At 35.9% G+C, this 27,144-nt stretch overlaps 1 protein-coding gene across 1 annotated transcript in view; it reads right to left on the bottom strand.

The window, feature by feature from the left end:
* Window positions 1-27,144, bottom strand: part of SLIT2 (slit homolog 2 (Drosophila)) — a gene marked incomplete at its 5' end in the record, with an annotated part of 98,222 nt that overhangs the window by 56,550 nt on the left and 14,528 nt on the right. Inside the window, 7 exons of the mRNA XM_010142319.1 lie at window positions 6,154-6,304; window positions 9,784-9,807; window positions 10,524-10,687; window positions 10,818-10,961; window positions 12,862-12,933; window positions 13,472-13,543; window positions 14,186-14,257. Of these exons, the coding sequence (XP_010140621.1) occupies window positions 6,154-6,304; window positions 9,784-9,807; window positions 10,524-10,687; window positions 10,818-10,961; window positions 12,862-12,933; window positions 13,472-13,543; window positions 14,186-14,257 (699 nt within the window). The remainder of the gene's footprint in view (window positions 1-6,153; window positions 6,305-9,783; window positions 9,808-10,523; window positions 10,688-10,817; window positions 10,962-12,861; window positions 12,934-13,471; window positions 13,544-14,185; window positions 14,258-27,144) is intronic.

Below are 27,144 nucleotides of genomic sequence, written 5' to 3'. Positions count from 1 at the left end.
AGAAGTATATATAAACTACTGAAGATTAGTTTAGTGTTCTTTAAAGGATCTCAGGTAGAGTCTGCCAGACATCTGGAGGTGCTCACAGAACACTATTTACAAGATTGAAATAATTACTTTATGCTCAAGGCTTCTTTTGAATAGGGACTGAAACACATTGCATAGGCCTTCACAAGAATTTAACTAACAAACACTTCTACGAGTATGGTTTATCTTCAGACCACTACACCTAACACACATATATTGCATAAGGAAGCATTAAATGCTGCTTTGTAACACTACAAGAAGGTATACAATGAGCAACAAGTACTAAAAAGCTACTGATCTTTCTTGCCCAGGTATCAAGGCTGTTCCAGCACAGTATAACTTTAGGAGCTGCTAGGTTGGGGGACCGTCTACATTTAAAAAAAAAAATCTACACTGATTCAGTATTCCCTATTTCCTCTCCTGAAAAGAAAATATGTTTTAATGAAGTCATCTTATTAAGGGAGGAAGTCTGTCCAGCTTTATTTTCAGATCTTAAATAGGAAGGAAAAGAGATAACTGACAAGATCACTGTGAAATAAAATTCAGCATAATTCTAAACTCAAAATACTTCTCAGAATTGCCTTACTGCAAGAGAAGATTAAAGAAACCCTAGAAAATACAGGAAAGCTGCTCGTTCATCCTTCCATCCTGCTCATTTTCAATGACAGCCAGAAGGGAAATTAAGGTTGTAAATCTGAAGGCATGGCTGTCCAATAATTTCACCACAGAACCAAACTGAGAGAAGACAGGAGCAGTTTTTTTGGCTATACGTGGAACATTCGCATACCAAACTGAAATACAAAGCACATGAATTTCAAAAGATGTTACCATTCTGAAAATCAGCTGAATGACTTAAATGTGATTTTTTAATGAGTCTATATCAAATGAAATTTTGCAGTGTCAACTTATTTCATCATTGTAAACAGCCCTTTCCCCCATCTATCAACAACAGAAGCACCAAGCATTATATAAATGCTGACATTTTCAAATACTTTTCAAGTGCTGTATCATCTAGTAGAATGACTTGTTTGTGAAAACAGTTATTGATTCTAATAAGATTTCTTTGCTGTGCTCTACTGCAAACATTAATAACCCCATTGAAAAAGGCAATTTGATCTTTTCCTCTTTGCAACAACCTTTTACATACTAAAAACAATTTACTTTGCCTCTCCCTCAAGTTTCTTTCACACAAATGCATTTCATCTTTCTAGTTTTTCCTTGGAAGTCTTCTTTTCCACATGATACATGTTCTCCTTGAAATTTTTACCCACCTTGAAAAGTTAAGTCCTTGATACAGTATCTCAGCTGATATTTTTCCATTGTTATGTACAGTAAAACAATTATTTCATATAAGTTACATAATACACTCCTGTACATAAGTCCCTAAAACAAATCTGTAGCAGTGCCCAATGGCACTCCTTCATTTTTACTATGTATAATAACACCACCATAGATAGCCTTTTATCTTTAATTACTTGCTGGTTATTCCTCAGTCTTCTATTTCTAGTGCTAATTAGTCTGACCGAATGTCATGTGTAGATTTTGAATTTTTATTTTATTTAAACTAGTTTTAGTCTACTATCAATATTACAGAACAATTTTAAGAATTTTCCATGTGTTTTGAAGATTTTCAGTGTTTGATAAGTGTCCCCATGTTTCTCTCTAAGATGGGAAAAAAGCATGAGTTGAATCACTGTAGTGTGTTTGTAGCACAAATCGTATCTTCCCTCTAACTTTGTGTATATGCTGGTATCACAGATAATTGCATCATGAATAAGGGTATATCCACAAATAAAGGCATATCAGATTTCAGTTTCAAATTATGGGTTTGTGGTCAGAGGAATGACCACATGGATCACATGGCATTTCTATGGCTGGAGATATCTGGCTTTAGATTGTTAAATACTTGTGCAAGAAGATTTCATTCTATTATCATGATAAGTGATACCACACACAGAGGAATAAAAATTATTACAGATGATTAGAAAATTAATAGATGTGGCGATATCTTCCTTCTGGATCTTAATATCATTATTTTTTGAACCCAGTGCTCTTTACTAGTAAAGACAATAATGATTGTTGTTACCTGTCAATCACTGGATCATGATCTTAAAAATGCTTGTATCTGGTTTATTCAAAGTACTGAAATGTCATTCTCAGAACAAAAATAGTAAGCAAAGAAGCATTTGATGATGATGTTTAAATATTGTTTTTCTGTTTTCTTTGATGCTTGTTCCTGTTTTATTAGGACAATGGGTGAGAGAGATATTTGCATGTTTTGGTACAACAGCAGAAGCTTTTTGGAAAGCTATTTACTGTAATGATATTTGAAAACTAGCTTGGTAGGAAATGGTATTCTATCAGCTACTGTAAAACCATTACAAAAATTGAACGTGTAAGACTGAAATAGTTTTTATTCAGCTTTCCTTCTGGGGACTCTGCCTTGAATGATTTATAAAATGCTTCCTGAATTTTCCTATACATTAGAATGCTACCTGAAAAATATTTTATTTCTAGGGAGCATTCACAGGCTTGTACATTATCTCAATCACTTCAATGGCATATTAGACAGATCTTCCACTGGCCTTCTGGAACACTGTGAGTGAAACAGAAACAGAACAGCACTTGGCTCATTTACAATTTTTTTCACCTTTTACAATTATGTATCTCTCTTGAACCGTATTATTATTTTAGGGTTTGTTTTTTTTTAACAACAACTCTGAAGAAATAGGGGGTTTTATGTGATATTATTACTGTTGCAATCTACATAATTGATACTATTTTCTTCAATTTTGGTCTTCGTTTCCAAGGTGAGTCTTGGCTCCAAAAAAAACTCTGCAGAAAATAATCTAGCCTTCTTCATCACTGTTATAAAAGCATCAATGTAATTTGATTCTAACAAGTACCTTTATCTCAGATTTGGTGGGTAAAAGAAAAGAAAGGCTAACTAGCTGCTCTCGTATATGCCAGTAAATGTTGTGAACTGGAAACCACAGAGTGACCCTAGAACTATACTGGCAAGTCCAAAAAGGAGCAGTGCATTATAGACTAGGAATAACAGGAGGACACAAGAGGAAGACCTGTAACTTTTGCATCAGTGAGGCAAATACTAGAAAAGTGTATTTAGCTGGAGCAATTCGATGGTCAGAAGAAGTAAAAAAAATGCAGAAATAACTCCTCTATCTCCCCTAGAATACTTGCAAGGCTGTTGAAAGTTTTATTACATCAAAAGACTTAAAGTAGAATCTGTACAGCTTATCAAGAAGAAGGTTGAATAATGACTTTGTGTGTTACAGTTTAAGACCATCTTACTTGTCAAGAAGTGCTTAATAGAAAAGTTCTGGTTTGAGCTGAAGCTTCCTTGTTTGGGGAAATGGACAAATAGGAATTATTCCATGCAGTACAATAACTCCGCATTTAATTGGTTAAGAGAGTTGGGTGAACGTAACGTTACGTCGGGAGCCTTTAAAAGCAGCAGGCAGGGGGAGTGTCACTCTCTTGGACTCCAGACGCTTCACGGACTTCAGCTCCTGCGACTCTGCTGGCCCAACTAGGCCCGATGAGGCCCGACTAGGCCCGACCTGTCAAACGACCAGGCCTGAGAGCTGAGGGCCTGCACCCCTGTGGGTGGAGGATCACAGACTGTGAACTATTCCTGCCGTGAGTCTCGTCTGAAATCGGGTGAGACATTCGGACTCCCAGCCGTTTTAACTGGGGTAGGACATTCGGCCCCCCAGCCGTTTTGTGCCCATTTCCCTGCAGTTTCCTTGCTCCGCGGGGGTTTCTCCCCGCCCTGTCTCGCCGCGAGAAGGATTCTACTTCCTCTGTCTGCAGCTGCGGAGTCTTTACTCGCACCTCGCTGCTGGGTGCCTGCCCAGAGCACTGACCTTGAACAAGACTGTTAAGAACTGTGTTATCTAAGTCCTCTCTTCTTCGTTTTTTTCTCTTTCTTGGTTTGTGCATATGTATAGTAGTGTATAGTGGTGTGGATTTATTGTTTATTAAAAGTTTGTTTTAGTTTCCCAAACGCAGACCGAGGTGTGAATTTCTTCTTTCCCCTTAAACCCCTTCTGTCTCTAGTGAGACAAAGGGGATCGTTAAGGAATTCGAGGAGTTATTACCTCGGTCCCTTGACCCTTAACACTTGTCAAGAAGTGCTTAATAGAAAAGGGCTTTTTTTAAGGCAAAAAATACAAAAGAAGCAATGATGGAATCTGAAGAGAGAGAGGTTCCATTTGGAAGTCATAGTTGCCATTTTAGAAGATTTTAGCAGAAGTGAAGGGAGATGATAAACTTTTGTAACACTCTCGGGGAAATGGTGGATTTTTAATCCACAAACAAGACTGGATGTTTTCTGCAAGAAGTGCTATAACCAAACATGAATTATGTTTGAGTCAAACAATTTTTTGCTGATGAAATTTGAGAGTTTAGGATACACGGCAGATATGGCTTGATGATTTAATTGTTTCTTCTGAATTTAATATGTATGAATCATAATTATTGAATGAAAATACTTGACAGTTTATATTCCACATGTAAATAAATGATTAAGAAAAACAATGATTAAAATAGTAAATTAAGATTATTATTTCTTCTGATCAGAGAGAATTAAACATGAATCTTTCTAAGAATCAAGACAATGCATGCTTGTCACTTCAACAACTCCATTTTTCACCTCTTGGTTCAGTAACAACGGTATTTACAACCATTACTGTATGATCTCTTCCTCCACTTTAACCTGTTACCCATTCTATCAGTTTTTATTCTCCAAGTAATTTTATCTCAAAATATTACAGCATAACATAAAGTGCATTTCTCCACTGAAATCTATCTCCCTTTACCCAAGGCTGTGTGGCATTTTTTTTCTTCTCTGTCATTTCTTTTCTTCTACTTTATGAACAGTAAATCAACAATGAGAACATGGCCAAAACCTGAGCTTTGCTCTTTCCACATATGCCACTTTTTCAACTGAATTTGCCATCATTTTGGGCAAAACTAGAATTACTGCTCAGGTGTGTAAACAGAATGTCACCAAGTTCAACTCCTCCTCCCAGCTCAGACAGACAAAAAAATCTCCTTCTCTATTTACACAGTATTTCTGTTTCAAATTCCTTTTCCTGTCCAGATATTCAAAATCCTTAACCATGGTCTCATTATTTCATACCTTCACTGCTGTACTGTTGTTTGATGCCAGCCGCAGACTGATCATCTTTTAAGAGATGTGCCATACCATTGCTCATCTCAGGCCTGTGGGTCACAACTTGATCATAGTAGTCCTGTCTCCACATCTCTGTTCCTGCTTTACTGCATCAAATCAAAGTAACTTTCTTTTGTTCCTCAGCATTATTCCTTGTTCTTTAAACTGAGTCTCCTAGGAAAAACAGCTATTTCCTGCCGCCTTTGCTCTGCCAATGATGGCCACTTTCATCTCCTGACTTCCTGCTGATCTTTCAAGTATCTCCACATTCACTTTCATACTATATTTTGCACATGGGAAATCCTCGTAAAGCTGTCTTAATTTTATCTTTCAATCCCTCCTTGAAGACCACTTCAGTTATAATGCCTACAAATCATTCCCATATGGCCCTTATTAAGCAAGTAATAATCTGTGACTTCTTTTCTGCTCATCTCTGTTCATTATATTACTATCTCTGTTCATTATATTACTATCTCGTCTTCCAAACCCAACTCTGTCTTGTTTGTCTGCTTTATCTTCCTCTGGTCTCCTGCCTGACCCACATAACGTGCTTTGCATAGGAAGACACAGCTCTGTTTTATTAAACACCTAGATAGCACTTTTTAAGACAGACTTCTGGTTACTGGATGTCCTACTTGCCTTTGTAGTTAAAAGCAAAATAAATCCCACTACCTTTCAAAAAAAATCCAAGTGGGTAGCTCAAATACTGGAGAACTAGAAACATGGAATAGTTATTATTTATCATAAGTTTTTAAGGTACTGCAATGATGCATAAATACCTTTTATTAATATCTGGTCCTCTGCAGTGCACCACAGAGGTCATATTTAAATTTGATTGTTCAAAAAAGTAAAGCTGTGGGTTTATATTTGAAAATTTTAATTATTTTTTTTCTATGAGCAAATAATGTTTTATTATGGGCTCAACTTACAACTCTGCTGTGTACTGGGGGATGTGGTCAGGAATTTTGTTGAGTTTCTGATTGGAGCAGTCCACTGTGGTCCCTTCACAGCGACATTTCTCAGGGCAAGCCAAATCTGCAAAGCAGTCTCCACTTAATTTGGATCTGTAATCTTCAGTGCCTGTGGAAGAGTCAAGTCAAAACACAGATGTTGAGTCAATAAAGTGTAAGATTTGCTTCTTGTGAGAAGGTTGAAAAGATATCTGCAATGCAGATAATGGGTGGGCAACTGGGAAATGTATGATAAACTTTGTGATACTGCACAGACACAAGGGCTTCAAGAGAGGGTTAAATATAGGGGCTTAAGATATGCTGGAAAAAGAAACTGTGACCAACTTCACATAACAGGATAACATTAACTTGAGCTTTTCACAGCTGTACTTTCTGCTGATTGTGTTGTCAGCCAATCTAGCCTTGTTTATAGCTCATCACACAAATGCCACTGATTCTTTTAGAATTTATTTTCTTTCTCTATATCAAGAATAAATAGATCCTGAATGCCACCTTTTCACTTTCTCTTGTTACAAATTTGTATTGTTGACTAGGCTTCATTAACCTCTCTGACTTTTTTTTTTATAGTCCCGATACTCCACATCATCTCACTTAAGATTGAGAGCCCTGTTTTCAGCTTTAATTTTAAAAATGTGTGATCCTGACTTAAGCCTCAGCAGCTTGCCATGCTGTAGAAAGCTGCGTGACGTTCCATGGTGCTTGACAGAACCATGTTTTACTCATACCTCACAACCACATGGTTAGATCAAGCACAACAGAAAATCTCGCTACATTATCAAAACTGCATCCATTAGGCCAAGGATAAGAGCAAGGGAAAAGAGGAAGGAGTTGGTATAAGTTACAGAAGCATTTGAAGTTTAATACTTGCTTACATGACATGGCATTCTTATTACTGAATGTCCAGTGTCACGGTAACAGTATTACTGTCACAGATTAAACAAAAAGTACAAAAAAAATTAACCACATTGAAAGTTTCCTCCACCATTTCCCAGAGTCACTCAAAGAAAACATCCTAAACATATCAGGAGAAAACATCCAGTAAGGAACTCGGGGTGGGTGACAAAGAAAACAAAGAGAAGCTGAAAGGACCTGTGGGTTCTTCTTGGACAAAGGTGAAAAGACTGAGACTAGCAGAAGGTGCATCAGGGCTGGGAGGTACATTGTGATTTAGCTCAGACACTGAACTTTACTTACAGCCAAAATGGTGAACTCCTGCAAAAGTAAAGATAGCCGAGAAGGAAAGAAAGACAGAGTAATCCCAATTAAGACAAAAACATGAACTAAGCTCTTACGTTTCTCTACTCAACTTTAGTTTGATTAGAAGATGTTGCTAAGGGGGACTGTCTTCAGCAGAGAGAAAGAATAATTCATTTTAAGTGGCATTAAAAAATGAAGACAAGATTGGGATTAATTATACATTTCATATAGGATGATAATGCTTCCTGTGCATTATTCTTTACTATTTCATATGTATTCTTTCAAAGTGGCTCCGTTGAACATTTCTACACAGTATGCCACTTAAAACTTAAAGTTTTAAACCAAAGAAACATAGGAGAAACAGATTCCTTAGGGAGGAAAAAAAAAACCTCAACAGTCATCACATATTATGTTATCTAGTGTTTGTAAATGTCTAAGGAACACATATGATATAACCACATGAAATATTTCTATGAGCTAACAAATGATTTTTTTTTCAAATTAATGATTTAGTATTTGTATAACCTTTAGTCTTCCAAATGACTGTAATGAATTTCATTAGTAGTAGAATTTCTCTCTTGCAGGAGATGCCTGCAAGATCTCCTGATGACATATTTAAAACATATATAAAAAAATACATAAGTTTTTCAGGAAGTGATAATATTTTTACAATATTTTCTGAAGTGTAAATAAGTGGATTTAGAATTTCTGAACAACCAATAAGCAAGGCTACAAATATATTTTATTTCCTCCTGCATCCACTGTTAGCACTTTAAAGTAAACAACTAAAATATTCAGGGACAAGGATTTCAACAACTAAAATAATTTTATGCAGCATCTCCCTGATAACATGATAAAAAGAGAAAGCACAGAAGCTGCATTTCAAGAAGCAAGTCTGTAGCACTTTTTGATTAATTATTTTTCTTCCTTTTTTTTTTTTTCAGGAATAGCATTTTAAAGGGTACACAAACAAACCTCAACTGCATGTGTGGCCATATTATAAACAGGCTGTGAAGACATTTGCTGGCAAGAAAACGTTTCTAACTCAGAGACGAAAGTTGTTCTGGCAAGGTTGAGTAGAAGTCACTCTGTGGCAGGAATACAGCTGCTCTACTCATTAAGAAATTGAGTGGTACTACAGGTTTGAGAAACTTAATCCCCCTCCATTTTATGCTGCTTTAAAACACATTTTCGTGGCTGCCAATGCTGACAAATCGCTCCCTTATTTTGTATTTCATTTTGTCTTTTCTCCATATTCAAATCAACATGTTAGCATGAGGGCATGAAGAACTTCACATGATTGCTGCAAATTTAAGTGATACATCACACAGCATTAGGAGAAGAGCTGTTAAACATACCAGCTTAAAAGACAAAGACTAAGATCACTGCAGAATGACAATATACCTGCAGTACTTGAAAGAACAAGTGCACTGGTGTCATAATCAGTTATTGTAGATATGTTTCTAGATATTAAACTATGGTAGAAAACCCTGCTTGCTAATCACATACTGTAATACATCAATAGATTAATTATTCCCGTGTTCATTTTGCCAATCAATCATTTATAATCTGTTAGGAACATAATGCAAGTGCATCATTGTCTTTTTTTCTATTAAGAAATCAGTGCACACACCTGACAAGCAAGGTAAAATATAGAAACAAACATTTCAAAGAGCTAGGGCCAACATCAATAAACATTTTCTGAAAATATCACAGACTTATTGTAGCTTAATGCAGTGTGTAAATCGCTGTTTCACTCCAACTCTAAAGTCGTATTTTCTTTAATGGAAAGCATTTCTGATTCATTGTGTGTGTTTGACCACAGAATGACTTTAATGAAGAAAATCAGCTTTCTTTTCCAAGCATTCCACTGTGATTTCATAAACACAAAGAGGGTGAGCAAGCAGTAGTTGCAGCCACTGTAGAGCATGAAAGCAAGGCAAGAAAATGTTCATTTGTAAAACACTTATTTTTTAAAAGTTGTACTAGCTCTTTGATGGTAGTATGGTTTCCTGTGTTTAAAAGCAGCTCAGGAGCTACATTTTAAAAACAGTAATGGCAGAAAGGCAAGGTACAAGGTCAGTAAAGGTGTCAACTGAAATATGAACTAGCAGGTGCAACCTTCTAAATAATTTAAGAAGAGGTATAATTTTGGTAGGTCGTGTGCAAATTTGTGAGACAAAAGAAGTAAATGGAGCTGCATGCTAAGCTCTAACATTCAGAAAACAGAACTGCTAGTAATCTACAAAGGAAAATTATGCCTAGCTACAGGTATTGACTAACATTAATTTACATGCATCAGCTTCCTAAAAGCTATAACAAACTTTGCTTTTTGGGGGAAAGGGAGAGAGTATCTGCAGTCAGTCAATCTTACTGCAGAGCCAAACCTACCTGGAATGAAATACTGTTCTTTAGCTAAATAAAGAGAAAAAAAATAGAAGATGCACCTGAATGTCAGCAAGCAAAGAATGAGTTTTATTAGATTAAGTATGGACTACAGTTAACTACAGATAATTAAGTGAAAGAATGTGTATTCACAAGAGCTGATAAACAACAGAGTGTGAATAGGCATAAATGTATCCAGAACATGGGTAACAAACAGTTCTCATCCAGTATTTGGACTTGTGAGTGAATAAATTGTAGAATGTGAAATGCACCTGGAACAGCTGGATACCACATGACAAAAGTTAGGATTTAGAGAAATGTAAGTAGGAAATGGAATAGGATTAGAAAAAAGAAGACAGTAAATTTCAGTATGAGGTAAGCTGCCTGTATAAAATGAACATGTCATGTTTCCATATTTAGCTAGAAATGTTTAGATCTTTCACATACTCCAGAGCCTTGTGGAAATTTTACAAAATGATTTATGTTGGTGATACTTGTAGTGAATAACTTTAGTATTTCATTCTGAAGTATTATATATTGCATTTCTTTTGTTGGTTTTAATGCTACTCAGAAATAGTGCCAAATGTGTTAACTACGGTAATGTTCTGTGATCCAACAGTCAAAGAACTAAAAAAGCTTCAGCGATGTTTAACAATGCCATAGAGAGCCAGCTGCCTTCATTAGAACTTCTATAACCACTGATTCTACCAATAAAAGAAAAATAGCAGTTGAGCTAAGAAAATTACCTGAGCAGCGGAATTTCTTGCTTTTGATCTGGCCGATCCTTTTGTTTGCCAGACGGCGGGGGCTGGTGCAACGGGCACCACTGGTCTCAATGGGGTTTGTATGGAGATAATCCGCCAGCCACTTCAGATGGCAGTCACAGATAAATGGGTTCTGAGCCAGATGCCTTTCATGAAGAAAAAAAAGAGATAATTTCACACATTATTTCCCTCTGGTCCCAGCAGTTCCTGGTATTTTTAGTACATTGCAGAATATGAAGTCATACTAAAGACAACCATAAACAAGATCATACGTACAAGGTCTGAATTGCACGTAGAGGTGAGAAGGTGCCTTTTGCAATGGTCTGAAGCTTGTTGTCATACAAAGAAAGAAGATTCAAATTGTGTAGATCTTGAAAAGCATCAACTCGCAGGCAATTGATCTTGTTGGCATTCAATAATCTGATTGATGGAAGACAATCATAAAATTGAAAGAATTCACTCAGTGTCATTGCAGCTTCAGTGTTTTTCACAGATAATTCTTTGCGCACATTTGTAACCAGAACAAGAGATGTAGCAACAAATATTAAATGCTAGTGACATAAGCATTTCAGTGAGTTGAAATATCCTTTGATGTTGTGATATTATTCCTAAATATTTGCACCTTGGAGTTGAAATGTGTGGGTTTCTCCAATTAAAATCACATTTTTTGTATGTGCTGGCAGAACGTGTGTGTGTGCTATTTGCCTATGCAAAGAAACAAGCTTAAAAAAAAATCAAGTATCTGCTAGGAAAACTAGTTCCTTTTGCCAAATAAATAAACAAACAAAAAAGGAACTGAACACTGTGTTCATTAGCTGGAAGAGATGCACAGTGGCACTTTTAATTATACGTTACTAATCAGCATGCTGCCACATTAACAGAGTTGTAGTAGAAACTGGTGGCATGGAATATAGCCAAATCTATCTTGGATCCTTTTTCCTCTCCAGCTTCAAAGGGAATCTTTTCTTCCCTGTACCCCCCAGACTTCTGAAGTTAAACAAACAAGCCAATTTAAACCAACTCCTTCATACTTCTAAAGCTTAAAAAAAAAAATTTCATGCATTTTAGATGCACTTTTATAATCAAATAATTTTGATTTTTTTTCTCATTTCCAGACAGAAATGAGAAAATGGATAGAATTGAGACAGAATGGAATGGTGGATTTGAAAACCAATGTTCTGATAACAAGTTACACCACACAAGTAGAAATTTACTTGGACTGAAATGTAGCGTCTATGCAAAACATATCGAGCTATGGACATTTTTTTCATATGGAATAAATGGAAGTTCAGAGATGTCTCCTCCTTTCTTTTTTTTCTGGTGCTAAATATGAAGTACGTTTTTATAACAAAAATCTAGTTAAAGGAAAACAGGAATGCATAAGCATCCCACTACTACACTAGTTTGTGACTAAAATAAATCAACATGTAAACCTCTAGGTGGTGCTAGAACTTGGATTTTCTTTGTATTTACTTACTGTTTTGCCACCTTCAATGAGCTGATAATAATATATATATTGTCAATCACTATGCGATGAAGTCTGGACATTAAATACTTCTAACTTAGTGGGAGGAAGTTTTAAATTCTTTAAGAAGCAGCTTGGAATCAAAAAGTCAGTTATTCTGGGTCAGTTTCTTCCCAAATCACTACCTTTGTTTATAGCTTTTTTCACAAACTTTTACACAGTACAACTAGTGCACAGCCTCTGGTACCAAATAAGCATATCACCATGACATTCTTCTTTATTCGCAGTATTAAACCCAAATGGAAATGGTTTATAGGATTACACATGGAAATTTCCAAAGTGTTAAACGAAACAGAAGCTATATTTCACAAAGAATTGTACAGAGAAGAGTATCAGAAAACGTTAAAAGTCATCAACAAAACTGTACCGCAACTCCGGTTTTCCATGGGTGCAACTAGAAAAACAATTACACAGCATTTCCGCTACATATTCTCTCTGTATAAAAAATACAACTATTCCTTCCATGGTTCCCACACAACTTTATACATACTATTTGCTGTTTACAGAGCAAGACAGTATCGTATTTTTTGTCTTTAAAAATTCCACACAAAAGAATAGTTTAAATTTTAAAATTTTAGGGTGAGACAGTTTCTGAGATATGATCAAATACGTGGATGAATGGCAAGCTGGCTTACAACAGTCTTGACTCCTTTGGCTTTAACATAATTTGTTTTTATTATACTCCGATCTTACATAGGGTATTTCCTGCCAGTTCTTCTCCAGGCACAAATCTCTTATCATGTTTACCCTTCCGAATTCTCCAAAACCAGAATAAATACTTTAAAAAATACTCACAGCAATTGCAGAGAAAAGAGTCCTTCAAACAGGCCCTTTGGAAGCTCTGTAATTTTATTGCCATAGAGGACACTATATCAGGAAATAATAAAGCAAACAAAACCACCATTATGAAAGGCCTATACCATGTGATTTGACTTTAAAAATAAATAAATTTCCATTTTCCTGAAGGGAATTTAACAGCAACAATTGCTACTTGATATTTGATACAGCAACAACTCGATAATGCCCTGTGATGTAGCAGGATCACATTTTCCCCAAAGGTGTGCTGTGCTGCCCGAAGATCTCTCAGCAGAATCCACACCCCGCTGTTTACAGCCTTACCAAGGGACCTTGGTAAGTGGATTTGCTGTTTGTAAGAACAACCGGGGAATAAAAGAAATGTTTGGTTTTATTCAACTCTTTGGCATGAACGTTTTAGAAAAAAAAAACTAAACATTTTTAGTGTCCAGCTGTGATAGAACATTAAATCATCACTCTAACATTCTGAAATTATTTTTATAGCTTTCAGAATTGATCAAATTCTGCAGGGAGGCAAAAATCCAAAATAATTTCACTGTAAGAATATGAGAAACTTGGTTCTGTTTTTACAGGTCAAACAGATACCTACAGTGAATTGAGTGAACGTAAGCCCTGGAAAGCATCTGGAGCCGCTTCAGAGATCTGGTTATTGCTCAGGTCACTGAAAGGAATGATATTTCAGTCAATTAATTCAAGCTAATTTCAAAATATCAAACATTAAAATGATATGTAATTAGAATTAGGCATAGAAGGGAGATAGAAATTAAAATATTTATGTGAATTTTAATATAAAACCACTAAAATTGCCAGTAGACTGAAACAGAGTTCATGATTAAAAATAAAGCTTTCAACTGATTGAAAAATAAAAATTACAAAAATATTTACTTCTCCTACTTGCTTAAGTATATTTTATACAGAATTTTCTGTTTTCTATGGCCCCAGAACTATTCAGCCTCAAAGGTATTCTGAAATAACAATGGCTTATCACCGTTAATTTATCTTTTTTCAATAGAAAGTTCACTACAGGAACATGTTGTTTCTATGCAGAACCATATAAAAGAATTTCAATATTCAGTAAAAAACAATTATTATTAATACAAAGATGCTATATAGTCTTAACAATCAGGCTGCAATATCACTTAATCGTACAGCAGTCTAACTTTCTTAACTGCTCACAAAACGACTGCTCTTCTTATGTACGACCTTGACTTGTTTTTTATTTTGATATATAGGTAGGTATGTATGTGTGTGTGTGTATATATATATGAAAATAAAAATTAAATGCAAATTATGAGGTACGTACATTCTACGAAGCTTTTTGTACGGTGAGAAAGCTCCAGGAGGTATGACCTTGATTGAGTTTTGTTCTAACCGTCTGCAAAGAAATAGCAACAACATATAAGTACAAAACCCAAGCCAGCAACAATCTAAGGCCATAACAAACTAGAAGTGACAGACTCGAACAAAAAATGATAGTTTTGCTTTCTTTTGAAGTGTAATTTTTCTCTTAAGAAACAAGGTCAGCTCATTTCAGTTTTCATTACAAAAAAAAAAATTTGGTTTTGTCTATAAAACCAAAGCTTTTAACCTTTTAGAGCGTAATGTTGTAAATTACAATCAATTCTTGATTTTGTATCTAAAGAAAACTTATTTTCAGAGCACACAGAAGTTTTGTAAAATTTAAGGTAGAATTTGAACTAAAAAATTCAGACTTGAGTTAGTGTGGTTGCCCAATACGTTATTCACATACAGCACTTTTTACAGAAATTGTTATTTAGAAATGCCTGAAGAGTTCTGTGAGTTCATCACTGAAATATGCAAACCACAGGAAAGGGGAGAGGAATGTTCCTAGAAAACAATTAACATATGTTGCTACCTGCAGTAAGGTAAATGCCATATTTTTAAACGTGTACATAGGTTTTCTTTAGATACATAACACATTTTCTTTAAGACAGAACACTGGGAATTTCTGACTTCTTTAAACAAGCATTTTAATCCAATTCTGTAGTTTATGTTACTGGCTATATTTGCTTTGTACAGTGACTGTGAGTGAAACCTGTCATACTACAAAGTGTGAATTTGCTGATGGAAACAGTTTCCAAGACTTTTTCCACAGCTTTGCATATGGGAAATCTACGCTGATACAGACCTATGGCCCACTTGCCAACAAGTCAAAACAGATTCCACAATAGGTACATATAAAATAGAAACTACTTCTTCACACGCCACAGTATTTTACTGTTATGGCAGTGAAAAAATTTCTGTTACATAGACACAAGGAATGAAACTATACCAAAAAGGACAACAGGAAAAGGCAGTATTGTTCAAAATACACACCATGCTCGTCTAGCAAGCTTTCGATTTCCCTCTTTCATGCACAGGCATCACCTATGATTTACATACATAAAAACAATGCCAAAAATCTGATTCATATAAAGAATCAAAATTCTGCAGAATTTACCACACTATTTAAAATTACTTCGATGTTGACTCAGAATCTAAGGTCAAAAGGCCTTTTTACATTTAGATGCAGGAATATTATCTAATTTTTTCCTTTTATCCTTGTCCCATTAACTCTCTTCTGTTTCCCTTTTGCTCTGATAAAGACACATACAAGTTTCTGTGTGTGCAGCGTAACTAATAAGCTTATAAGTTCAGTTTGAGTAAGCCTTTCCAAGAAACTGTTCTTAGAATTGTTTCTTTTTGTAAAGTTTCTCCAGAGATCACAGTATAGCTGACCTGAAGAGATTTTTTGTTGCCTTTGAGAAGTTTTTATCAGATGGAGATATTTATAATTTTAATACTCAAATCTCTTAAGTCTGACCATGCTTTACCTTATCAGAATTTGTTCTTGAATGGCTTATAAAGAAACCAAGAAAAAAATTAAAAGCCTCAAAAAAATCTTCCTGACACAGAAAATCTCACTTCATCAGAGCTGGTTTAGACAGGGTTCATGTTTTAAGAAAGTCCTTAACTAGGAAAATATTGCCACCTCACTATACAGTTTTCAGGTATGTTTTAAATACTGCAGGGAATCCCCTGGCACAAGACTGTTAATTTTTTCCATAAACATGGTATTCTTCCAAACGCTCTCTTCACCTTGGCTGAGCCTTTTTGGACCCATGAAACACAATTTGCATCAGACCAGCAGTACTGACTAGGCTATAAAGGAACAAGGTCACTCTTCTCCAGGTAACCTGAGTAGATGCAGAAGGCAAACATCTGAATAAGTAAAAACTTGCTTAAGTTAAAGGTCAAAACAAAGTTAGACCAAACCCAAGTATTTTTTGTTCTTACACTATATTTTTATCCTAGTTTCCCCAGAAAATAAAGATTATACATGCTTATCTGGATAGTTTTCTGCTCAGCTAGCTAGGTCAAAGGGAGGTAAAACCTTCAGATAATAAATTTCTATAAATTTCTTTATTTTAGCAATGGGAAGGAGTTGAGAAACCAAATTAATCCAGCCATGAAGGGAATGGCATCCATCCATCCATTCCTGTTACACACTCTATTTGGCAGCAACCAACTGCCTAACCACCAGGGACAGCCTGACCAGGCATTTATCACTTGTGCATCTTTGAAAACCAGCCAAACAGTATCTTGCACAGGGAAACACGCAGGGCACACACAGAGGACTGGAAAAGGGGAAGGGGGTAGTAAAAAGGACATGGAAGGATTACGCCATATTACAGAGGAGGACTTGAGCGGCTAGAGAGAGGACACTGGGGAAAAATCCCTCTGAGTGTATGGGAAAGCCGGATACTGCAGTGGCAATGCTCCTGGATGAGGCTGTCACAAGCCTCACTTATAAATGCTGCTTATTAGCCACGATACAGAGATGTGCAACCTAGTGCTGGAGGAGCTCCAGTCTATGTTCACCTACCTTTAAACATATAATGATCTTAAGTACACGATACGACATGTATCTTGAGAAAGACAAGGTCTGCTGTTAAATTAAGACACATAGCATTTGCCAGTTTACTTTTAATTTAGAAGTAGAAGAAAAAGAACTTAGTTCTACAAACTGAAGCAGTTTACAGGATACATGTATACCAGTTTTTACGATGAGATGGAATAGCAGATTTAATTTACTGCTGCCCAATCTGCCTACAACTCACGCATGGGTCCAAAACCTGAGGAAGTCCTACTACAGTATATTTCTGAAAGCTAATTTTCTAGCAGTTCCAATACAGCGAACTCCCAATTCACTGGTAGATATGTAAAATGAACTCCATGTCAACTTTACCTAACATTTCCCTTTAGTGAGAAATTTATAGTCTAATAGACAGACTGTGCAGTATTAGGATGAATTTACAAGCTATTCTGGATAAAGGATTTGTGATAGTGAGATAATCTAAAAAAGTCTTTTCTTAATTCATGCCAAAGTGTATGCACTAAACCACCTAACATTTCAGAAAATGAGATCAGTGTAAGAAAGGAAAAGTGAGATTATATAAATACAGAAGAAAGATCTTTTATACCTCACTTTGTCTGTAAAGAAAGTAAATAAAATTCACATATTCAAGCTTTGTTATCCTCTAATCTTCTGCTGTATCTTCCTAGAATCAGAGAGCAAATTTACATTCACTATTCCAGAGAAAAGATAATTAGATATATTCCAGGGTCACGAAGCACAGATAGACTAATATCTAAAGGAAACTTGCATTCTACTGATAAAACCTATAGTAATTAAAAACTCCTTTATATTAATTCCCTTATTAAACTAAACATTTTTAATTCTTGAACAGGGATCTATTACTGAAAAAATCAGCTATTAAGTGCTCGCAAATGACATGGCCAGAAGTGCCATTATTACAGAAGAACAAAAAGCTCATATAAGAATTTTCCCATGAAACTTGTATTAAATTTTGTGCACAACATCTCCTTTCAAAGTCATCCCAGCCATCATTCTTTTTTATAAATTATCATCTATGTATTACAAACAGTGCCTTGGTGCTTTCTTTTTCAAAAGCCACAGTAAATTTTAGAAGCATATTTAATAAAATAATGGAGGAAGACAGTTAAGTACATGCTTCATCAAAGCTTGCATTGCCTCATGTGTAAGAAGTACTCTGCCCATCACCACACAAATACTAATTAACGCTCTTAGTAGCAAGTCTCCCGCTCCTTTTAGTGTTTCACTTCAAAGAAGCCCTGCATCAATACATAAGTGTTTTACCGTCTTTTAACACTGCCAAACTGGTTGCCATCTTTTTTTGAAGACTGTTCCCTAATCTCCCCTGTCTAGGAAACGTACTGTGAACACTTCTTTTTCTAAATCTTCCCCCCTCTCCTTATCACTTCAGACAATGTAAGGTACAAACACCTACTATTCTAAGAAACAAAGGTGCTTTTGCAGTTGTGACTTCCAACCTAATCAAATCAAATCAATGCATGTCCCCAGCCAGTAGATGGATTCTTCCCACCTGGTCCCCAGAGAGCCTTGTGACATGCAAATCACTTGGCACTTCCAAGGAGTATGCTGTTCCCTACTATAAGCCTGCAGCACACCGTTACTGATTACTTCTTCCACACTTAGAGAGACAGACAACATGCTTATTTGTCCTGACATTTTAAACTAGCTTATTTTTCCACTATAAAAAGTCATTGCTCTGAAAAACTTCTGCACCAGAGAAGAGGGCAGATGGGAATGAAGAACACCCTGTTCTCTACAGAATCATTTTTACTTTAAGTGAGGCAGACTGGGTACAATATTCTAAGGCTGCTCCATTAGAGAAAGGTAAACATGCACCAAAAAGCATGTTAAGGGGTCAGAGATAGATCTAAAAAAATATATTTCCTAACAATAAAACATCTTCCTGAAGAAAATACAAATTTGACTACGGAGCAGCAAATTAGCTGTATATTTTATAATTAAACAATCAGAACATCTCAATTAAGTAAATTTGGTCAATACAATATTGGCTTTAGCAGTTAATTAATCTATACTTTTAATTCCAGCATCTACTCATTTACAAAAAGCTTGCAAGAAGCTTGTAGTGAAATTCCAAAAGAATTTTTACTACAAAGAAAGTGTAAGCTGTGCAATGAGTCTGATGTATTGCACAGATGCTGATTATACATGGTAATAAAACTGACAGCTCCTCTTTGCATTTTCCCCATCTGCTTTTAAAGTAAATGGCAAAAACAGCTGTCAGAAAACAGAAAATAGATTTCAGTGATGGGATTCAATGCAACTCCTGAATCTGAAGAACTGCAATACACAGCCAACAAATCTCTCATCATCTGCAACATCTGCCAGGTTTGGGGTTTTCTTTGTTTGTTTTTCAAATAAGGAAACAGTAATGATCTCCCTTTGCTAGAGGAACCCTTTAGGCTATTAAACAAAGTTATTTTTTCTTTCCTTTTTCAACAACTGCACCTCCAGAGTGCTTATATCCACTAAATGTCACTTCTAACTTTAGCAGAAAAAGAATTCTGTTGAAATCTGTGATATCATCCATGTCTAACAAAACAAAAGATGTATTTTTAATGACCATATTACTTGCACTTTCAGAATTTCAGGCTCTGATTCTGTGCATTAATAAATCTGGTTGACAGTTCCCTAAATATTTGCATATAAAGAATCACTGTCAATGTTGCCCTAAAGCTTGCCAAACTGTTAACATCCAGGCTAATTGTTCTATCAAGTATTTCCTCAGGGGATTGATTGTAAATGACAGATGACTCCTTAGTCTGCATTACATCAAAAAAGTAACAAGAATTGTCATTCTAAAGCTATTAAATGATTCATCACATTTACTCGATAGCATGTCCCAAACCTGCATTTGTTTAATTTTTCATCACAGAAAGGGCCGTCTCATGCTCTGAACCCTACCGCACCATTAATGATGATAGGCTTTACATTCCTCAATTGTTACAGATTCAGGTTGTAGGCAAAATGCACCACTTCTTAAAAAATTATTTGCTCAGTACTTTGGCATCTGTCAGAGTGCAGCTCCAGAGCAATTAGCCTCAGTCACCTACAATCAAGTTAAAGCCTCTCTAATTAGTCTATTTTGGAAGAGAGTTATAATACAAAAACTACTTGAGCTGTTCAGAGTAACTGTATTAAGTTCACAAAAACTAGATGTAATCCTGTTTTCACTGAGCAGAAACCCTGTTCTTAGAATCCTACCATTGTGCAAGAACAACAGTGCGGCAGGAGTCTTTACTACCTGTTAAACAGTATGCAGGCTTAAACTATAAGTTTGTCACAAAAATCTAAATTTTTGAGATATACTTTTCACACGTGGTTGCTGCTGACTGGATGATGTATTTAGCAACACGTAAAAAATGAAGAAAGGATTTCCACCGATGATGAAAAACAGAAGAGTGAAAAGTCAGTATCCATAGTTTCCTTCACAGTAATTTCACTCACATTATTGCTACGGAAAAGCTATCAGTAGTGAAGAGCCATATGTGAAAATAAAATCTAAGAGTAACAACACCTTTGGAGTGTGGCACAGCTGTCAGAGATCTATGACGGTTTTTCTGGAAGAGCTAGATGGGCCTTCTCCAGCTTCGTTTCGTGCTATATAAAATATTCATTTATTCCATGCTTGAGTTATTTTCTTTCCTTTGGCAGAGTCAGAGGGGTCCTTCAAGGTGCCTCTTCCACTTCAATACCCACCGGAAACTTGCACAAACTGCCCAGAGGTGGAACAATGTTCATTCTGGCCAGTACTTACTTCCAGTGTCTCTGGAAACCAGCACTGGTTTCGTATGTTTCTTGTCCAGTTGTTGTGTTCTGTGTCTTTGCATCCTCTTGAGTGTTGAAATTGTCCTCTGACCTCTGAATTTGATTAGTTTTTAAGATAGGACACAAGGGCATAAAGAAAGCCAAACGTGAACAATGGCAGCACAGAACACATGCTAATAAAGAACAGATCAAATATTCTACCTACAAAAATGTCTGACAACTAAAGACTAAAGTGAGAAAGTTTAAAAAAAAAAAGCATAAAGTCACATGATTTACCAGTAATTTTCAGATTAGGAAAATATTTGAGTAAGAGCATGACAAATCATTTCTCTCGTTCGTGCAAAGCAGACAGGATTAGTTATCAAATTAGCAAAACCATCTATATTTGAGTTAGTCAAATGGAATATATTTTAAGTTTTGCCTGAGAAATATTAAGGTAGGAATCCCAAAGATAAGTTAAATGTAATTCAGTGAAACCTGCATTGGCAAATTACACCTATTAAAGTAAAGAAGGTAATACATCAATAAAAGCCTTTATCCAGTTCTGTTTCACATTTATTCAATACATTGCCTCATGGATAATGCATTTTTCATTATTTACATGTAATTATTGTGTGTTAATATGCACATATGATATGAAATATGTTAAGATTTTAGCAAATTTCTACATTTTTATAAAGCAAACAAATCATTTTATATTGCAAAGGAAATAAATACTGGTTTTGCTATAAGATAATGATCTTCCCACGATCAAAGAAAAGTATATATAGAGAGAACTGTGTTCACATCTTTGATGCTACAGATGTACAGCCCAAACCAAGTGTCACTTATGACAGGGACTGGGAAGTCATAAAAACTTACCTAAGTTTTCTAAAATTATGAAGCAGTATTAGGGTTATTTTCATGCAAAGATTTTCAAAGTCAATGGCTGTATTTGCATGAACAGAATAAAGTGGGCCAGGAATGGCCTTTAAAATTAAGTGCTGCAGACTGTGGAAAAGCTAAGTCACGGTGTATATTGACACTAAAATTTTTGTTTCATGTCAGCTATTTTGAACCAAATACTTCCATTCCATTAGGAATCTTTTTTAGTCCTCCTCCATATTTACAGCCGTACTCCTGTGAATTCTTCTGAACAAACTTATAGCGAAAAGATATGCGAATAACTAATACATTCTAAATAAAAATAATGATCTGAAAATTAACTACTCTCATTTGATATAAGCTTCTGGACACAAAAATGAGTAATTTTAAAGCTAAAGAGAAGCAAAAGCTCTGTATTTCACAAAAAAATTGGAATGCCTCTCTAGTCCACTGATAAAAATTTGAGTATCAAGTTCAATGCATTAGTCAGGATTTGTCTTAAAAACCTCCGGGTAGGGAAGAAGGGAAGAGATGATTTGAAGAAAAGTACACATGAAGTACAGTTGAAGAGAAGCATATATGAGAAAAGTAGATTTTAAAATCATCGCAGCTATATGAGGATGCTCAAAAGTCTGGACTGTTAGATTAAAAAAATAGCTGTAAAAATATTAGTTAGATCATGTGAATTTGTGAAAGCGGCATTTAGCCAATAGCAGCATCTCAACGAGGTACATATGTATCTTTTAGCGTGCTTTATTTCAATCCAGCCATTTCTGACAGTTAAAAACTGGAACATTTTTCTAGCTTCCTACTGACCAAAGTACATACCTGCGTGCATAGGCAACTGAATGCTATAATAATTAATTTTTTAATCCCTAAGTAGACATTTTTCACTCGACACCTTTGTACACTGGCTGTATTGCATGCATTTGATGTGTCAGACATTAAGAAAAGATTTTGATAAATCAGAAAACATTTCAAAATGAGCCATAAGAATAATTAAATGGCTGTGAAATGTTTTATAGTGAGACTAATGAAATCAATTATAGGTGGCATCGGAAGGTTCACATACTTTCTGGAAACAGCCAGGTATGGTTATAGAGGATTCTTGCAACCTACTAAAAATCTTAACAATACATAGTGAAACAAGACCAATGACTACGTATCCATGTGTATATATAGAAACCAACTTGGCTAAAATCTTTCCAGAGCTTCACTGGATGTGCGAGACTTCTGGCTGACAGCTTAACTGTTGAAGAGGTAAATGATATTTACAATCTAACATTCTGCATGAATCCTAAAAATACCAATGTTTTAACTTAAACTAGGAAGGAGAAACAAATGAAGACATTGAAAAACAATCATCAGTTTAATGTCTCGTGACTTATTGCATCCTCCTCTCAGCATCTGGACCCATTCCTTTCAAGCTGTGAAGATGAAGGGTTGGCTCTTCTTTCTGTCAGGCTACTGTAGATAGCCAAATCACACTTTTCAGCTGCTAAAAATAGAGAAAGCTGCCTTATCTCTGACATTTCAGGGTTTTCTTGCTATGTGAGTCTTTGAACTGTCTTCAGTAAATGTTCCTAACCATTCCCAAGAGACTTTTCTCTTTAAACAGTCATCCTTAGAAGCATCTTTGCATCTCCGTGTAAGAGTCTCTCAGTGGAATAGCTACTTATTTAAGGCTGTACTTCGGACTTTTAGTTAAAGATGAATTTTAGAAGACAACAGAAATGGTGAAACTGTACACTTGCCAAGCTTAGCTTGGAAAAGATACATACACAGAGCTCCCAGTTCTCTCATAAAATTCCACATTTACACAAAGCACTTCCCCAGTGTCTGCAGTGTGATCAGGTCACTCGTCACTCTGTCTTGGTTAAGTCCATCTGTCAAGTTCAGTTCTGTCAGATCTCATTTCCTTTCCCCTCTTTTCCTTTTTCTCTTTCCCCTTTCTCTCATTTCCCTTTCCTATCTTTTACTATTCTCCTTTAATATAATTTGAGTGTTACTGTGAGAAGCAATCTCGGGAGTTTTTAACCCTGCTTAATATCACACAGCTCACAAAGATGTAGTTTGGTGCTTGGCATACTACACAGTCATTAATCAACAGACTTAGGACAACAAAGTATACAGGAAAATGAGATGGAAGAAGGTGAAAACATGAAGGGAAACAGTAGAAATCAAGAAGGTAGGATGACACAAGATTGAGGGGACAAATTAGGAAACTCACGGGAAGTGTAAATAAAGTTGTCATGAAACAACCGCAGAGCTTCTAGTTTTGGGATTCAAACATTAGAAACCTCCATTCACATGAAAGAACAACTTTATCTTAAAGGCCTAATTAGGAAGTCAGTGACCTTTCACACCACTGGATTATGAGGGTGAACTGTTAAAACTCCTGACTCCTATATGTTTTGTTCATTTTATATATTATGTGGTTTAGGGTCTTTTCTGCCCTTTACAAAGCCTAAAATTATTTCTACAACTGTTGCTTATTTAACACGGGCAACTCTCCAGTCACCACCTCCCTCCAGCAAATCTTCCTCCAAAAAAACTCTTCCCCCCACAAAACACTACAGTGACTGCTATCCTTCTAAAAAACACACAAATCTAATTAAGTCTTTTCTCTGATTACTTAAATTCTTTTAATAGAGACAAAAATGAAGAAAAAAATCTATCTAATTCCATGCTCGTTACTGCAATTGTATTTATTTTCTTTTAATTAATAATACTACAGTAAGGAAACAGATTTTAGAATGACTGGTAGTTGATGTCACAGAAGAGAAGAGTAAATCAGAAGATCTAAGAAAAGCATTTTCAGGAAGCAGGCTAGCTCATTAATGGCTTTTTGGTCTCTCCTTTTGAGATAAGAGCATGTCACTTACACCATTCTGAGAGAAGGTACCAGTGTAATTAATAGAATTGCTGCTGAGTTGCTATTTGTAAGGTTTCTGATAGTCTGAACATGTGCCAAAAAGTCTCTGTTTGAAGGGAACCAGAGTTACTTCTGTTGAAGACTTTTCGTGCAGAAGGTGAATTCTAAAATGCAACTAGTGAAAAGAGATTAACAGTGCTGAAAAACTAAAATGTGAAAGGAATGCCTGGATAGAGGCTGATAAATACTATTGCTCTTAGAAAGGCTATACTTTCTCAAACCAATTAAAATAATAGTTTTGAACTTTAAGAATGACCCCTAATGCCTTGCAATATATGAGCTCTATCACAAAGGAGGAAAACACTAGCTGCGTTAGACCACTGGAGTTGGTTAAACTCAATACACTGAACATGCCAATGAAAAAGCATCTCATAAAAACTTCCAGTAAAGGGGAGATCTTCATACTACAAATCTAAATCAACTCAAATTATGTTTCTAATGAATGAATAATGTATTACGCTTTGCTCAAGTCAATAGAAAAAGGCTAAAGTAAGGCACACTAAATAAAAAGTTTGAAAACTATTAATAACACTGATGGGCAACGTATTTTGCCTCGCAACGTTTACAGTAAAGACATTAAAATAATGGGGCTATGGGAAGATTTGTTGAGTTCCCAAAATGTTTCCCTCAGGTCACTTATGGCATGAAATCTTTCAGTCTGGCCCAGATGCAAAGATGTCATCTGTGCGCCTTTCTATTTCTGTGCTTCCTGCAGAATTAGTGCATGCACTAGAATGGGGGGAGTCTTGGTGCTCAACCAATTATTTTGATTTTTAAAATATACGTAGAATATGAAGTATTTCTCTCTCAAATTACATCACATTGATCGGACAAACCCTGAAATGAAAAGCTGGCTATTCTTATTTAGTTGTGTGTCAGTTTATTTAGATAATAAAGAGGAGACTTAATTTTGCAGAAAGGGTGTAACTGGTACAGATACAATTGTACTAAGTCAATAAAAGATTAAGAATTACATTCACTGAGATGCTGAATACTTAATTTTGCCCTGGGCTTTATCATACCAGAATGGAAAATGAGATGACACCACAGGCTTTATTCTCCTTCCATTTTCACTGGCAGCTACTTGGAGATAAGCAGTCCTGTTACTGAGGGCATCTTCCCAAGAGGTACTTGGCAGACAATGCATTGACTTCATGCAACGGGAATTGCTAGTTTTAGCCAAGTGACTTCTGTAGCAATGGAGAAGTCAGACAGAGCGGAATGGCAAAACCCTCTCAGCAGATCACCCTGATGCTCAGTGGTAGATCCAACTGCAATGAAATGAAACAGCATTTTGGCAACTGGCTCTGCCTCCTCCTTCTCCCACCATGACAGAACTCCTGCCTGTTCATCAACCACCTCAGTTTCTGGTGCAAACTTGTTTTCCTCAGTGGTTTAGGCTGTTACAGTGAACACAGAGACAGAGAGGCTGCAGACCAGTGCAAGCACGGTCTCCTTGCCAGCTCTACTACAGAGGCAGCAGCCATCAGCAGAGAAGACAGCTCCTACTGTCTTGACATGTCGTCCCAAAACAGTTACCCATCAGAAATACCAAGGCAATGCAAAGTCGTGACTTCAGTATTAGACTCTAAACAGAAAGTCTTTTCTTTTACTTTTCACAGAAGAACTAACTCAGAGCTTCAACATGCAAAATTTTACTCTATTGAAACTACCAATGTTTAATACTTAGGAAATTCAATATTCCATTTAAAGGACTTTATTTAGGTAGAGGTTAATTTATCAAACCCCTGGGAAGAAAATGGTATAAAATTGTCAACATAGAACATACGCTTTAAACCTGCAGTTTAATTACATATAACAAAAGGGCAGGGAATAACAATATCAACACCACTTAGATTTTACGCAACATCCCAGTCCATCCCAGATGGACTGACAATGTAACAGATCCAAAGTATTTCCACCTAGAAACAGATCAGACAACACTTTATCTAAAGGAAGTCTGTGTTTAGCAAAGAATAAATCAGTGCTTCATCCAGTACTGAGAAATTGAATGTCAGGCTTCCCATTGAGAGGAAGGATGGAAGAAATTAATAGAGAACATGTTAAAACATCACAAACCCATGACCATTTGCTGACAGCAAACTTCACAAGAACCTCAAGAAAAGAAAATGGGATTATTTATCTTAAAAAGATAAATATTGGTAATATTAATCAAGGTTATTAACAGTAACCTACTACACACATAAGAACAAAGAAATAGGAGGCAGTACCGGGTGGAAAATGAAATCTCATGAAAATAATTTGTCAGATTTTAAGCAACCCTATAAAGGAGGGCTGAGAATAAAGTTTAATGTCAGCCTCACAGGAAAAAGTTATCCATATGACACACCATAAAGCAAAGACAAAAGGCAGGAAGGCGTTTGTGGACCATGAAGTTGGCTGAAGCATAGACTCAGCACTGGATTCTGCAAATACAATCTACAAACAGGTGATAACATTATAGGGAAGAGAATTTGAAAGTATTATGGATTTTTCAAATGTTCCTGTCAATGAAGTACATTTAAAAAATCAAATGACAACGATCAGCTGAAAATGAAGATAAAGATTGACAAATATCAAAAAGTACTGAAAAGACTGGACGACATCTGGTGCATGTAAAATACAAGTATAACACCAATTTTCTTGCAGTGTGTGCAAGAATCTGGTGATGTTGGTATCAATGAATTAGTAATAATTTGGCTGTTAAAGCCTGTACATCCTTCAGAAAACAATCAGGAACCAGTTCATTTCTCTTTCC

The sequence above is a fragment of the Buceros rhinoceros genome, unplaced genomic scaffold (assembly GCF_000710305.1).
Source record: "Buceros rhinoceros silvestris isolate BGI_N320 unplaced genomic scaffold, ASM71030v1 scaffold7068, whole genome shotgun sequence".
NCBI classification, from domain to species: Eukaryota; Metazoa; Chordata; class Aves; order Bucerotiformes; family Bucerotidae; genus Buceros; species Buceros rhinoceros.
The sequence above is the reverse complement of the archived record's forward strand: the minus strand, read 5'-3'. Positions and strand labels throughout refer to the sequence as shown.